This window comes from Hemiscyllium ocellatum, chromosome 18 (assembly GCF_020745735.1).
Source record: "Hemiscyllium ocellatum isolate sHemOce1 chromosome 18, sHemOce1.pat.X.cur, whole genome shotgun sequence".
NCBI classification, from domain to species: domain Eukaryota; kingdom Metazoa; phylum Chordata; class Chondrichthyes; order Orectolobiformes; family Hemiscylliidae; genus Hemiscyllium; species Hemiscyllium ocellatum.
The window spans coordinates 28,251,900-28,269,063 of record NC_083418.1 but is presented as its reverse complement, the minus strand read 5'-3'; the positions used below and the strand labels follow the sequence as shown (position 1 = coordinate 28,269,063).

At 40.9% G+C, this 17,164-nt stretch overlaps 1 protein-coding gene across 1 annotated transcript in view; it reads left to right on the top strand.

The window, feature by feature from the left end:
- The window catches only part of LOC132824381 (immunoglobulin superfamily member 22-like), an 82,073-nt gene that overhangs the window by 9,814 nt on the left and 55,095 nt on the right, over positions 1-17,164 (top strand). The window contains exons 2-7 of the mRNA XM_060838789.1: positions 2,909-3,051; positions 4,964-5,098; positions 9,708-9,844; positions 11,241-11,340; positions 13,385-13,427; positions 15,647-15,821. Of these exons, the coding sequence (XP_060694772.1) occupies positions 2,928-3,051; positions 4,964-5,098; positions 9,708-9,844; positions 11,241-11,340; positions 13,385-13,427; positions 15,647-15,821 (714 nt within the window). The 5' untranslated portion in view covers positions 2,909-2,927. The remainder of the gene's footprint in view (positions 1-2,908; positions 3,052-4,963; positions 5,099-9,707; positions 9,845-11,240; positions 11,341-13,384; positions 13,428-15,646; positions 15,822-17,164) is intronic.

The window sequence follows — 17,164 nt, the reverse complement described above, 5'->3', positions numbered from 1 at the left end:
GTCACTCAGTCTGCATTTGGTCTCCCCAGGGGAGTGGAGACTGCATTGTGAGCAGCAAGAACAGCAGACGAGACTGCAATAAGCAGAAGTAAATTGCTGCTTTGCTTGCAAGGAGTGTCTGAATCTTTGGAAAACTGGCAACTGTTACATCTCCTGAAATTGCATGACAAGGTGCCATTGGAAGTGAGAGGGCTGAGATGTTGAAGGTGAAGAGGAATGTAGAAGAGTGTCACAGCAGGAATGGTCCATTTGATTTATTGACTGGGGAGGACAGGGTCACATGTTTGCAGGTGACATTCTGCTGGAGGTGACAGAAAATGCCAGGGAATGATCATGTGAATACATAGGTTTGAAACTGAGCACAACCAGGACTCAATGTGGTTCTGAAAGAGAGAGGATGAGGAGATTTAGCTCCAAAGTTAGTTTAAAGAAACTTAGGCACTTTTCCTTCAAGCAAAGGAGATTAAAGAGTGACCTGATGGAAGTGTTCAAGGTTATGACAGGTTTAGATAAGATAGGCACAAAACAAAAAATGCTTCATTTGCTGATTATACAGATTTAATGCTGTGCAAAAGGTGCAGGGGATCATGTAAGAGAGAACCTTTAGATGCAGTGAATGTTAATCACGTGGAACTCATTGCCAATTGTGTGGTGGAGGTGGTGATGATCAATGGTTTATAAAGGAAATTGGATAGGTACCTGAGCAATGGAATTTGAGATATCAGCTATCAGCTGATGCAGCAAGGCTGGATCCACAGTAGTTGTAAAGGGATAGTATCACTTGCACATTGGAAAGCTTGACTCCAAACGTAATAAAAACACTTTTCCAGATTAGAGACAGACTACCCAAACTCATTGATTACATTAGATTAGATTAGATTAGATTACTTACAGTGTGGAAACAGCCCTTCGGCCCAACAAGTCCACACCGACCCGCCGAAGCGCAACCCACCCATACCCCTACATTTACCCCTTACCTAACACTACGGGCAATTTAGCATGGCCAATTCACCTGACCCGCACATCTTTGGACTGTGGGAGGAAACCGGAGCACCCGGAGGAAACCCACGCAGACACGGGGAGAACGTGCAAACTCCACACAGTCAGTCGCCTGAGTCGGGAAGAGTTTGACAATGGAAGAGTTTCTGGTTGGTCTACCAATGCATCCTACTGTTTCATTATGCATGTCCTCTGCAGTAGAACTTATCAACAACCTAATCCTCAAGACACACTGACTGTCCTTTGCTCCTAGACTGGATACAACCTGTTCCTACTTAAACACTCACTACCTGTAGCATGGATGCTGTGCCAAATGGCAGTATGGTGGTAAATGTCCAACTCATCCTGATCTTTCCTTGGATATAGCAGCTTCAGTAATAGTTGCCCTCATGATACAGAGTAATGTTACGTCCAAGGTCGCACTCGAGAGTGCGGTGCTAGAAAAGCACAGCAGGTCAGACAGCAGAATTAATATTTTGGGCAGAAACCCTTCATCAGTAATCCTTTCTTCATCAGCCCTCCCTGATGAAGGGCCTATGCCTGAAACATGGATTCTCCTGCTTCTCGGATGCCACCTGACCTGCAGAACTTTTCCAGCACCAATTCTCAACTCTGATCTCCAGCATCTGCAGCCCTCACTTTCTCTAGAGGTCTCAGTCATGGTTGTTCTCCCCTGGTTAGTTACTGTCACTTGTTGTGGGCAACCTTGTCAATGAATGTGTTGCAATGTCCTCGGATAAATTCACTGCCAAAGTTTCAAAGCTGGAGCTGTGTTAAGGCCACAAGGGATGGGTATGAGGTTGACAGCATTAGTACATATATAACAGTTAGCTGGAATCTCTGAATATTCCCCAAATCCCAATTATTGGTGAATGAATGATGTGAGTGTGCTACATGAAGTGGCATTATCACGTGCAGATTCATCTACTGAACTCAGTCCACCCTTAGCAGATAATTGAATTTTCTTTGATAGTTCATCCATTGTTTCAGGACTAGAATTTGAGAATTAACCTCCGAGACCATTTCCAGCTCAGGTTAGCCTTTAGGGTTAACTGGCCTCTTTGTGAAAATGGTGTCTTTGCTCCTTTGCTTTTCCATGATGTATGCTTTCAGCATGGCTTTAGAAAATTGGTAGCCCTTTCTTTTGTCTTTTTCTCCATTTGCTGTGCTCTTCCTTCCAGGCAAGGATCCTGGAGACAGTTACAGAGGCTTCCGTTGCTGAGAGAGCCAGACTACTGTACATCAAACCCACCCAGTATCTAGCTTGGAGCTGGAGCCAGTCAGAAGCATGCTCCATGCTGGACTGTATACTGTTTTGGTCATTTAGACAAGATCTGCATACTGCCTGCTTCGATGAAACCAGGCACAATGATTCCCACACTCAATTTTTCCCATTTTGTCAGCAAGCAAGTAGTTCCACTTCAGGTACAGGTTGGCGTCAGTTAGCTCAGTTGGCTGATTTATGATGGGTTCAATTCCCACACTAATAGAGGTTACTATGAAGATCTCTCAGGTGTGGTGACCCTCAGGTTAAATCACCATTTCTTTCAGTTGAGAGAGCAGCTCTCTGGACTGTGGTGACTTTACAGCTGAGGGATCAAATTGAGTAGCTCAGGTGATTTATATTTACTTAACCTGTGCTGTACTAGTTTTTGATTGGAAGACAGAGGGGCAACTTTATTCTGCATCTTGTCTGTACTATAGCTCATCCCTGAGGTACTGATGAAAAGTTATAGAAAAAAACCTTGATCTGCACTTAATGCATGTTATGCCTAATTTCCTATTGAATATTGATGCTGATGAGTTATGATTAACTCTGACTCCAGCTAATGGAGGACCATTAATGTCATCTGAAGTTCCACCCAAGCTTGTGTTTGATTTCTAATATTTTGGAATGTTGTTTTATCAGTGACATAAGAGGTTCAACCATGACTTCAACAATGTCAAAGACAACAACCAGAACTACAACGATCACCACTGAGCACTCCACTGAATCGGGGATGACCAGGGTGAAAAAAGTGAGCCAGGTGACGAAAATCACATCCGAGGAAGGTAATTGCCAAATCCTTTCCTACTAAGAAAACAGAAAGTATGAGCAGGATTTTATCCCTTGAGCCATCTCCACCATTCACCTCCACATGGCTAATCTTCTGCCTCATTTATAATTATGAAGTAATTACACAGGCAACACAACAATTCTGAACCCACAGAGCGCCTTCGAAACTTGATAATGAACTTGATGGACTTTTGATACAATGATCTCAGCTAAGCCTGTACCACAACTTCACACAGGGTTCTCTACGCATAGCCCTAACAATACAACCTCAGTCTTGAACCTCACAGCAGTAACAGTGCCAGTCTTTTTCAATTCTGAGTGTCAGGGTCCATGCATAGTAATCTCACAGAGCCTTTCCTTGCAAACCTCAAACCTCATGGATATTCCTCGCACTAACTACCACATTTCAACCCTGAACCTCCAAGTACATCTTTACATCAACTTTGACAATCTATCACAACTGTGAATTTCACTGGGATCCTCTGTATCAACTGTGAATCTTATTGATTTCCTCTACATCAACCTTTGCTGTTTGTCTTAACCCTTAACCTCCTGGAGATCCCCTGTGATCAGTTCATCACAGTTCATAATGACTCATGCCCTTAACTTTGTAAACAATCCCTAAGCACTTCTAGTTAAGGATCAGTGCCAAGCTGGAGTAGGTGGCATTACTCAAGGTGCTGAGGTTTTCAAAATGATTAGAGGGGTACAGATTTTGGGGAACAGTCTCTCAGAATGTGAATGACTGCTGCTGATGGTGGCTGTGCTGAAAATAGTAGAATAGAGAAAGGGACAACCAAACCAAAATTCACAATTAGAATTGTAGTAGCTGTAGAGGTAGACAGCAATGTTGCTTTTAAGCCACACGCCAGACAGTGACCTCAAAGTAGCTGTGCAAAATACAACGCCACTAATTGGCAAGGCCATGGCTGTGCAATTACGAATGAAGAGAGCATGTATCTTAAGAAATCACCTGTATAGTCAAATAATAGAGGAAGCATTTGTAAATAGGATAAAAGAGTGTTGACAGATTTGTAGATTGGAACTTCAAAATCAAAATATTGACTGATTGGGATAGAAGGATGATAGACAAATAAAATGTTATGTTGGATAGGTGTCATTCCTTTTAGTTCAAGAATGGGTTGGAGTTCATGGAGGTAAAACTCAGGAACCAATGCAGAAGTATTGGAAACATTGAATCTGTAAGGGACTGTATGAATGAAGGTTATGTTGGACACCGAAGTGAGGCAGAGACTTAAGAGCATCAAAGTAGGACATGCTGAGTAGATTTTTGGAAAAATTGAAATTGTGAAGGGCAGACAGCAGAAGTAGAGAGAGTTAGGAGTCACAGATGCTGGAATTAGATCTGTGGAATCAGGTTTTTATGATTTATCATATTTCTAGAAGAGTTGGAAACTATCTAGCAAAAGAAACAAAGATGTAGTGGTATCTGATCTTGTAAAGATTTGAGAAATGGTGAGACCTTGCAAAATGGTGAGATTATTGGGGTGGCTGACAATGTGGGTGAGAGAGTTAGCAAATATTGTTCAGTACGTTATGTTTTACGAAAACAACAGTCCTGTTTCTCATACTCTACATTCTTAGATTTATTTATCTTCAAATATACTACTTTATGCTCTATTTTAGGATAATTTTGCTTTATGAGTTTCAACTGTTCAGAACTCAGACTGACACTTCACGATGATTTTCATTGGACCCTCCGATAAACATCAAAATAAGGAATTCATCAACCTATAGGTCTGAGTTAAATCTGGCTCTTTATCCTGAAGCAATGGGCTGTGCAGCTATTGTGAATCATGTTAAAGAGATGAACTTCCGTAAACAGTTTCACAGCAATCTGCTGTGGACCTCTGCAGTTAAAACTTGCTGCATTGTGCTATATTTCAGAGGCAGACCGCGTACAAAGGAAACCGTCGATCACCCTTCAGTCACTAAATGTTGTCACGCGGTCTTTTGAGATCCCTGCAGGAGAAAGCATCCCTGAGTTTGATGAAAAGCCAAACTCTTCTGTTGTACAAGAAGGTAAGCCAGTCTAATCATGTGGCTCCCTGATTCACTTCATTATCATTCTCTTACTTCTCTGATCACAGCAAGGACTCTGAACAGTCAGTTTGTGGTTATCGCCTGTGCTTTTAATTTTGTTTCAAAAGCTGAAAAGGAGATGTAAATAACTATCCCTTTTGGACCTTTTGCACTCCCAATCTCATGAACAATTAAATAGGAGAAAAGTGTTGTAGACACTGGAAGTAAAAACAAAAATTGCTAGATTATATTCAGGTCACTGATTTGAAATGTTAACTCTCTCCAGATAGGCTGAATATTACCAAAACTTTTAATTTTACTCCTGGAACATACTTGGGTTCCCATTGAATATCTGAAGTCACATTCAAACTCCCAATCCATGAAATCATGAGTTAAATTTACCTTCAGCTAAAACATTAATCGGGGGTTTAAAGTGCTCTTTACTGTTACAAGGCTGCGTTTGTGAAATCAAAATACACTGGTTATTTGGAATCTAAATTAAAAAACAAAATGTCAGCAGTTGTGACAGAATATGTGGAGAAAGAGAGTTCATATTTCAAACTTGTGACCTTCCAACTGAACTAGAATAATTTGGAAATGTAAGTTTCAAGCTGGGGAAAGGGGGAAGCTGAGAAGAAATGGTTTCTGATAAGGTGGAAGGTAGGAGAGATTACATGACAAAAGGTGCAAGACCAAAGGGAATGGTAATATACAGTAATGAATCTAGATGTGAGTCCAGTAGGCTGGAAAGTGTTCCATTGATCGATGAGATGCTGTTCCTTAATTTCACATTGAGCTTCACTTGAACACTGTAATAAGTCAAAGACCAAGATCAGAGTCATAGAGATGTACAGCCATGGAAACAGACCCTTCGGTCCAACTCGTCCATGCTGACCAGATATCCCAACCCAATCTAGTCTCACCTGCCAGCACCCGGCCCATATCCCTCCAAACCCTTCCTATTCATATACCCATCCAAATGCCTCTTAAATGTTGCAATTGTACCAGCCTCCACCACATCCTCTGGCAGCTCATTCCATACATGTACCACCCTCTGCATGAAAAAGTTGCCCCTTAGGTCTCTTTTGTATCTTTCCCCTCTCACCCTAAACCTATGCCCTCTAGTTCTGGACTCCCCGACACCAGGGAAAAGACTTTGTCTATTTATCCTATCCATGCCCCTCATAATTTTGTAAACCTCTATCAGGTCATCCCTCATCCTCCAAGGAACAGGAAATTCGACCATTCCTGATGAAGAGCTTATGCCCGAAACGTCGAATTTCCTGTTCCTTGGATGCTGCCTAACCTGCTGTGCTTTAACCAGCAACACATTTTCAGCTGTGATCTCCAGCATCTGCAGACCTCATTTTTTACCCATCCCTCATCCTCCAACATTTCAGGGAAAACAGCCCCAGCCTGGTCAGCCTCTCCCAGTAACTCAGATCTGAGAATTAAGATGATAAGGAACTAAAACTCGTAACTTGGGGCTATACTTTCCAATTGGACGGAAGAGTTATGCAGAATAGCTACTCTATCTGTGGTTGATCTGTGCAATACCAAGGAAATGACACTGCATATACATCAAATATGGATGAACTGGGAGATCCACTCGCTACTAAAGTCCAGGTCTGAGGCATACAAGTCAGGCAACCCAGATCTATGCAGGAAATTCAGATATAATCTTTGTAAGGTCATCAGACTGCCATGAGGCAATACCAAACTACGTTTGAGACCCAGACCAACCGCACAGACATCCATCTTTGTGGCAAGGCTAATGTAACATAATGGGCTACAAAACAAACAGAATTACAGACAACAGTGCATCCCTACCTGATGAGCTCAATGCACTCTATGCTCATTAGTGAACAGCAGATTAGTGAAACAATGTCACCCCCAACCAACAGCCTCGGATGCACTTATACCTACGGTTACCACCACAGACATCAGATTGGCCTTCTTGAGAGTGAAAGCGACTGGTCCGGATGGAGTCCCTGGCTGTGCACTCAGATTCTGTGTGGACCAGCTAGTGGGAGTATTCACTGACATGATTTATCTCTCCTTAATATGATCTAAAGTCCCCACTTGCTTCAAGAAGATCACCATCTTGCCAAAGAAAAATCATGCATCGTGCTTCAATGACTATCACCCAGTGGCTCTCACCTCCATAATTATGACGTACTTCGAGAGGTTAGTCATGACTCACACTATCTCCACCCTACCAAATTTCCTTGATCCTTTGCAGTTTGCCTATTGACGCAACAGGTACACAGTAGACATCATCTCCCCAACCTGACATCATCCCTGAAATATCTGGATAACAAGGATACCTATGTCAGACTCCTACTATTGACGACAGTTCCGCCTTCAACACCACAATTCAAAAACAAATTCATCTCTAAACTCTATGGGCTAGATCTCTGCTCCCCCTCTGTAACTGAATCCTTGACTTCCTGATCCATAGACTGCAACCACTAAGAATAGGCAACAATATCTCCTCCACCATAATCCTCAACATCAGCGCCCTGCATAGCTGTGTATTCAGCTCCCTATTATATTCCTTATTCACTCACGACCAAGTAACCAAATTCTGTCCCAACACCATTTACATGTTTGCTGACAACACCAACATTGTAGGTGGAATCTCAAACAACCTGTGAGAGAAAATACAGGAAAGAGATTAAATGCCAAGTGGCATGGGATAAAGACAACAACCTCTCCATCAAACATCAGCAAAATGAAGGAGCTGGTCATTGACTTCAGGAAGTGGAGTGGAGGGCATGCCCCTGTCTGCACCAACAATGCTGAGGTGGAGGTGCTGGAGAGCGTCAAGTTCCTGGGAGTGACGATTACCAACAATCTGCCCTGGTCCACCAACATCAGTGTAATGGTCCTGAAAGCGCAACAATGTTTCTACTTCCTCAGGAGGCGAAGGAAATTCGGCATGATCACAAGGACTCTTATCAATTTTCAATGGTATACCATAGAAAGCATCTTATCTGGATGCATCACAATGTAGTTTGCAGTTGCTGTTCCTAAGACTGTCAGACACTAAGAGAGTCATGAACACAGCCCAGTCCATCACACAAACCAGCCTCCCAGCCATTAACAATCTATACTTTGCACTGTCTCAGCAAAGCAACCGACATTATCAAAGATCCCTCCCAGCCCAGTTATACTCTGTTCCACCTTCTTCTGTTGGGTAGGATGTGTAAAAGCTTTAACAAATGTATGAACAGATTCAAGAACAGCTGCTGTATTCAGACTTCTGAATGGACCTCGCAGATATTATTCTGATCTCTCTCTGCATCTTCTCTGTGGCTGTAACTCTGTATTCAGCACTCTATTCTGTTACCCTGATGCACTTTGTATGGGACAATCTGCCTTCACAGCATTAAAACAGTACTTTTCACTGTATCTCATTTGATGTGATAACAAAAATCAATCAATGTTGTTCCCTGAGAAGCCCATCATTTCAGTTTATTCCAGTCTCACTTAGCTGATGTCTTCCTATCTTTTTCTCACCTTGTTCAATCCCTCCCAACCTACATAAATGCTTCTGATGCTTAATGTCAATTCTTTTGTTTAAAGATGAATAACTGTCAGTGCCACATCCTGTTCTCATCCAGGACTGGATAAGTTCAACAGTTTCACTTTCAAATTTCCAGCCCTTCTCTCACATTTACCTGCTCCATCTCTGATATTTTGCTACTCTTTCTTGACTTCTGTCTCCGTATCAGAAGAAGGGCAATCTACAAATAATCATTACAAACCCAGCGATTCTCACAGTCCCTTGACTTAACTTCCTTACACCCAAAATGCTGTCAAGCCCCCATTCTAATTGCCCAGTTTTACTACCTCCTTTTAATCTCTTCCTTTGTCTTCTTTTTACCACAATGAAGGATTCCACATCACCAATCTTCAAGACCCTCAACTGTGATCCACTCATTTCCAGCACTTCTGCCCTTACTCTCACCCTCCCAGAACTGTTATGAAATTCTCCTTGTTCTCTCTTATTCCATCCGCACAGCAGCCTCTGCATTCAAAGGTGGAAAGTGTGGTGTTGGAAAAACACAGCAGGTCAGGCAGCATCTGTGGAGCAGGAGAAGCGACTTTTTGGGCATAAGCCCTTCATCAGGAAGGAGCAACCTCTACCATTTCCCACCAACCCAAGCATTTTGCCAAAATAAAACATATTTTTTCCTTTGCTCTCCTGTCAGCATTCTGAAGGGAGCATTCCATACACCACTCACTGCTCCACCCCTCTAAAACTTGCAACACCTCTCTTGCTTCCCTCAGCAGCATAACGCAATAGGGAGTGTAATATCTTCTCTTTTTACCTCTGAACGCCTCACTGCCCAAGGCCCCAAAGACTGCTTGCAGGTGAATAGTTGACCTGCCGCATGTTGTGATTAAGGAGAAGAATATATTTTGGAAATATTGCACTGGAGGAGGGGAGTTAGATCTCCTTAAATTCCAGGGCATTGACTTTTGTTTAGCATTATTCTAATCAACCGAATCTATAGGTGCATATTACACTCAAGAAGTATTGAGTTTGATATTTGTGTGAGCCATTTATGCTGAAAATACTGAAATATCTATGTTACTCCAGGCAAAGACGTAATTTTTAAAGCCAAGGTGTCTGGGAACCCCAAACCCACTGTAACATGGAAGAGAGGAAGTGGAAAGCCAATCAAAGAAGGAGCAAAGATTTTCTTTGACACCATCTTGAAGGAGAATGTTCTTAAGGTATTTCAAATAGCATTCGGTTGTTCAATGTCAAACTGTGTGTGCTATTAAACTTGCCATTGCATTCAGACTAAACTCTAACCCCTTCAGATAGTCGTTTCAATAATATTCAAGCTGTTTGATTGTATGCAGCTTGTTGATTTAGACCTCAGGGGTTCGGTCTGATATATTCATATCATAACCCCCATTAACCTCACACTGCGGCCAGCAACATAACAGCATTCACTGAGACTGTGCTACTAAGTACAGGGATTGGCATTAGCATCCTGTCTCGGGCCTTGTGGTTTTGGAGTGACAAGTAAAATTGATGTTTCACCTTGAAGCAGCTAGCCTGTACATATGTAAACACACACACACAAGTACATACACACACATGCAGACACACAAGTATACACAACGCATATGCACACACACAACGATAAGGTTATCTATCCTGTCACATCATACTTACAACCTAATCATACTTCTATTACTAATTTGATAGAAACCATGATATATGGTGATCTTTATCTCTCAGCTTCAATTCAATCAAGATTCTGGATCAGTGGTGCTGGAAGAGCACAGCAGTTCAGGCAGCATCCAACAAGCAGCGAAATCGACGTTTCGGGCAAAAGCCCTTCATCAGGAAGTCCTGATGAAGGGCTTTTGCCCGAAACGTCGATTTCGCTGCTCGTTGGATGCTGCCTGAACTGCTGTGCTCTTCCAGCACCACTGATCCAGAATCTGGTTTCCAGCCTCTGCAGTCATTGTTTTTACACGGTTCAATTCAATCAAGAGCAGACTCATGCACAATTGGCACTTCAATACATTTTGAGATATTTGGACCACTTATGTTCACATACTTATGTTTTGTGAGGTTTTGTACATAGAATTTATCTCACTGGTAATGCATTTGGGAGAATTAGGTCCAGCTGCCCAATTCACATCCTATGCAGTGCTGCAATCACCAATCTTAATAGAACCACAGTTTGATTCCATCTTTACAAAGAAATCTTGTTGCACACAAATTTCTAATTCCATCAGGATCAAAATGCCCTTAGGTGTCGTAAAAACTGTCAGACAAGCTGATTTATTCACTGATTTATTCACCCTGCACTATAGTGAGATAACAAATCCAGAGACCTCCATCCTAGTGACTTCAGACTTCTCAGCCCGACTTGTGAAGTGCAGTATCAAATTAGCCAGCGGTTCTGAGGAAGGATCTCCAGACCCGAAACGTTAATTCTGATTTCTCTGCACAGATGCTGCCAGACCTGCTGAGCTTTTCCAGCAACTTCTAATTAGCCAATAACCAAATTAGCCAATCTTATTACAAATGTAGTTTTAATTGTTTTCTTTGGACAATGTTTTCTTTGCTTGGTAAATGCGTAATCTGTAGAAATTTTTACTCTTACAGTTGGACCATGTCACTCCAGATGATGAGGATGCCTACAAATGCATTGCTTCCAACACTCATGCTGACTGCACATACACTGTTTCATTGATGGTGACTGAGTGTAAGTTCTGAACCTGAGTGGATTGTACATGATAATGTTTATTTACTGCATGTTGCTGTGGTGTTACTTTGAAACAGTTCCTGAATGAAGTACATGCAATTACTAGACAAGCTTGTTTTCCCTAGGTTTTTTGTGATCTTCTTTTCTTGAACATAGTCTGTTATGAAAAACAAAACTGTTTTAAAGATTATATTCATTCCATTCCCCTGGAGAGCTTCACTCCACTTGTAGCATTTACATTATTTGAGCTTCCATAGCCCTTTCCAAGCATTCCGAGGGAATGCATCAGCTGTATTTGGCTAAATGAGTTTGTCATGACTGTACCTCTTCGTGATCTTTATGTTACAATGCAAGAATGTTGTTCTGATATGAGCTGTGTTACGTCAAGTCTACAGCAAAAAGAGCACATTTAACTCAGTTGGTCTCTGCTGATGTTTATGTTTCATGTGAACCTCCTTCTATCCTTCTATTTAACTTCATTAATATACACTTTTTGTTTCATCCTCATATGATTATTTAAATTTCTTTTAAATGTATTTATTCTACTTGCCTCAATTGCTCCTTGTACTTAGTATTCCACCTTTTTATTATATTTTGCTGCAGTAGATTTCTCTACAATTTATTTATGGGCTATCTTGTTTTTGTTGGCTCAAGGTTTTGAGTTCGCCTAAATTGGGGAGTTATCTTACAGACAGGTTAAGCAACAGCCTGACTTGGTCATATTCACAGAATAGACCTTATAGACAATGTCTCAAACAAAACCAGCACCTTTCCTGGGTATTCCCTGTTCCGCACCCCCACCCCTCCTGATCCCCAGGAGAAAGGGGGAAACAGTGATAAACAGTCAGCAGGGAGTTGCCCTCAGAGATCTTCACATTGACTCTGGTCACCATGGTTGTGGTTGTTATTTTATGGTAATTTCCTAGGTCAAACCATCTTCAACTGCCCTCATGATTAACCTTCCCTCCATCATGAGGTCAGAATTGGAGATGTTTGACAATGTGCAGTACTATTCATAATTCCTCAAATCCTGAAGCCTTCTATGTCCAAATGCAGAAAGTCCTGGCTGATATTTAGGCTTAGCATGACAATGTGGCAAGTAACATTAGCCACAGATAAGTGCCAGAAAATGATCAACTCCAAAACAACAGAATCTAGCAATTGCCCATTGACATTCAAAGTCTGAATGGCTGAAACCCCATTGGGCATTACCATTAATCAGAACCTGAACTTGACTAGCCATATAAGATTAGATTAGATTACTGACAGTGTGGAAAGAGGCCCTTCGGCCCAACAAGTCCACACCGACCCGCCGAAGCGCACCCCACCCAGACCCATTCCCCTACATTTACCCCTTCACCTAACACTATGAGCAATTTAGAATGGTCAATTGACCTAACCTGCACATTTTTGGATTGTGGGAGGAAACCCCAGAGGAAACCCACGCAGATACGGGGAGAATGTGCAAACTCCACACAGAGAGTTGCCTGAGGTGGGAATTGAACCCCAGTCTCTGGTGCTGTGAGGCAGCAGTGCTAACCACTGTGCCACCGTGCCGCCCACGAATGCATTAAATGCATTCCTTTGCACATTGATTTATGTAACTCCACTTTCAGTAGCACATCATTTCAGGAAGCTAACATCATAAGAACGACTGAGTGTTTATCAGCAGAACATATCCCATTCCAACCTAAAGACCTCTGGCAGACAGATTTGTAATCATATGGCTATCCACAGTCATTGGTTTGCAATTGGATTGAATTGATTGGATTGAATACCAATCAGTGATGTTTCAGTAAGAAAATGGACTGCCCCAGATGATTTTGAAAGCTGCAAGTTCCTTTTTTAGACCAGCAATGAATGAATAAAAATACTTCTATAAATTTATAACTCAAGTCATGAGAGCTTGATTCTATTTTTCCACATTTAGAATACAAATATTCAAATTGGATAATAGAGAGCTAATTGTTCCACATGAATTGTTCCACATTATTTAATTCAAGATTTCTTATTCGTTCTTGTGCAATTTGTTCTTTTGATGCAGGTCAAGAGAAACAATTGAACTTTCGGACAATGTTGAAAAAAAGGTAAATCCTTTACTCCATTACCCAGAAAGATTTCAAGAGGGCTCCTTACAGATAGCAATGTGATAATTAGATGATCAGAAGGAACAGAAGAATGTATATAGGCTACCTGTTTTTAAATGAAAGATTTAGAGAAGATACCCAGGAACTGGAGCATACAGAGAGGAAATGCAATAGGCATATATATTACACACACACATGTATGTGAAAGTATCTTCAATTGGTAAACGTAGGCCACATAGAGGGATTTGGGTAACTGGAATGTTTGGATAGAGAATATGCAATGAAAACTATGGTCCATATAAAACGTTGTTGATCGTTCAGTAGGGCGCTGCTTATGAGGGACTTGGTTCAGTAAGGAGGTTACTTGTGAGATACTGTAGAGTAAGTAGAGGATACTGAACCAATGGTAGTAATAGGATGTTTAATGGTCATCGCTGAGATCTAAAAAGGATATTCAATAAGTAACCATATGATATACAAAGAATCTGTAATGACCCACTTTTGACATTATCGGGATAATTGTAGGAATTATAAAAGGAGTTTGGTAAGTGTGGAATATATGGAACAGCTATCCTCAATCTTTTTATCTTCTTAGCTCCTCCCACCTACTGTAACATGTATTTTGTTGTTTAAATATCACTATATAAATGATTACATATTTATTACTTATCATGTATTTATTATTGTTGTTTGACTTATTTAATGTGAAACCTGTTGCTGATGTACCTTGGACAACACCCATTTGCATTGATCAATGTTCATTCTGACTCGGTGCTTTGTTTCCATAGATGTAACTGGTGTACAGAAATAAGTTATACTAAATTTGACCAACACTTTTAACGCTTCGGAAGGTGCATTATTTTATTCAGTCACATCAGTCAATGTGTTACAGCTTCACGAGACGGTTATACATAAGCACTTGTCAGTAGAGGCCACTGGCTGACAGACCAGAATGGGAAACACTGATGTCTTTCATTTTACTCTTCTAACAGATATTGGACTCTGCCATTTGGATTAGGATGGTTAACGGAACACTGACAGAGATCTAAACAAGTCATTCCTGTTCTAGTGTCACATTGGTTTAGTGTTCAGTTATTCATCAGTGGAAGCTTGTATATGCTTTGCATATTAGCATGTACAACACAACACATATTGCTTATGTAGGCATTTGTATAACGTATTGCCAAATATTACTTCTATTATACCATCACAAATTGCACATTTTGTCCCTAAATTATGCAAAATGTACATTCAGCCCATCACAAACACATATAAAAGCGAACTACATTAAAATTATTTGTATAAGTTCCTATCAATGCAAGATCTGCTTATACTGCATTAAGCATTGTCTATACTAATAGTTGCACCCTGTCCTGATTCCTCCCTCTATAAATGTGGTCAACTATGTTTAATGGACTCACCTTAACACATGTACAAACTCAGTAAAAGATGTATATGTTAATCAGTGATAGAAAACCCAGCAGAAGAAAGAGGATGAAAAGGGAGATGATTTAATGTGGAAAAATAACAAGTGATTTATTGGAAAAAGTCCATAAATATATAAAAATATAAAGTCTTACAAATATATGATTGGGACAATTAGAACAAAACCAAATGACAGTTCAGTGATTGGTATTCATTTGATTTGCTCCCTGTTTTGACCTTTGCCCTTGCAAAAGTAAATTCTGAGACAACATGCAGGTTCTTAAGACAAAAACATTCATGATGTGGAGGTGCCAGTGTTGGACTGGGGTGGACAACATCAGAAGTCACACAACACCAGGTTATAGTCCAATAGATTTATTTGGAGTCACAAGCTTTCAGAACACTGCTCCTTTGAAGGTGAAGTGAAGAAAAGCGTACTGGCACAGAAGTTATAGGCAGACCACTCACACCATTTGTATGATTGTTTGATCTCTATGCCCATTAATCTCTGTGCTGGTATGCCTTTCTTCACTTGATCTGATATAGTGCACGGTATGAAGAAGATACATGGTGGTGTTTGTCCTCCAAAATATTGGGTACATTTTCTGGGATCTTGCAGTGCCATATGGGCCTCACTGGCATTAATCAAAAATCATAAATATTTCATTCATCGGAATAAATCAGAAAATGTGCTCAGGCTTTGAAGTCCCTCACCTCAGCTTGCTGTGTGGAGATCATTCGGTGACGAATTGGAATTTACATCATACTTGATAGTAACTGAGGTTTACTTGCAGGTCAGCACCAGCTCCGAAGGAAGAAAGGAAAGTTCCAGATGAAAAGGAGATGTGGGAGATCTTAATGAAAGCCGATAAGAAGGATTATGAGAAAATTTGCATGCAGTATGGCTTCACTGACTTCAGAGGAATGCTGAAGCGCTTAAAGGAAATGAAGAAAAAAGTAGAGACTGAGGTGGGAAAAGTTTGCAAAGTTTTGAGCTCAGGAATGAGGTCGAGTAGGAATCAGTGCACTACGGAAACACTTGAATGTCAAACAAGTCTGAAAATCCAGAGAACTCTGACAATAGTAATATTTCTCAAGTAGACCATAATTTCAATGGAGAAAGATTGAAAACGGAAATGGGTTAAAAATGGCAAATTAGAAAGTAAATGTTTTCTTAGATTATGTCCAAGAGTGTAGGGAAGTTGGGCTTGGGGAGGGGAGAGTGATAGATTCAACAACCCTTGCAACTGAATTCCAGATCGAAGTGATGGGATGAAAGTTACTTTTCTCTTTGGTTGAGAAATACAGTTGCAGCCACATTTTACTTCTCGGGCGCATTGGTATGTGAGAAACTAAGCAGAGTCAAAACAGTTTTATGAAAGGGAAACCCATGTTTGACAAACTTATTAAGAGTTCTTTGAGAAAGTATTAATCAAGATGAATTAAAAGTAATTAATATGTTTAGATTTCCAAAAGTCATGCCATAAGCCACCATGTAAATGTGATAAAAGATCTTATGGTCATGATGTGATATGTTAGCATGGACAGAGGATTACTCAACTAAAGAAAACCTGTCATTTTCAGGTTGGAACACTGTAACTAAGTGGAGTGTCACAGAGACCTGTGCTGGGACCTCAACTATTTGCAGTCTGTGTTCATGACTTGGATGAAGGAACCAAATGAATTGCAAACAATCCTAGCAGATTATGACTAGGAGGTATATTTTTAAGGTGAAAGGAGAGAGGTTTAAAGAAGACATGAGGGGTAAATCTTTTACATTGAGGGTGGTTCGCATGCAGAATGAGCTTCCTGAGGAAGTAGTGGACATGGGCACAGTTACAACATTTGAAAGGCATTGAGATAAGCACATGAATAGGAAAGGTTTGGAAGCATATGGGCCAGAAACAGGCAGGTTGGACTGGTTCAGTTTAGGAATATATTCATCATGGACTGGCTGGACTGAAGGGTCTGTTTCTGTGCTGTATGACTGTATAATTGAAAGTGTGGTAGGAAGTCAATGTTAAAGGAAGTTTGGAAGGGAAGGATTTTTAATTTCAAGCTGAGTAGCGATAATCAGGCAGCTTCCTGGCTGTCCATTCCCACCACAAGGAAATGTGCTTCCGGGGGCGTGATTATTTTCTAGAGGAGAGGTAGAAGGGGTGTGATGGTATGGTTTGGCACTGCCTACTATGTTTCATGGTCTGTTATATCCTTATGCCAAACTATGCCCCTAACCACTTCCCTGCCATGCTCCCTCATATCCTTCATGCCCGTGCTATGGTATTTCCACGCCTATTCACCTAATATATCAG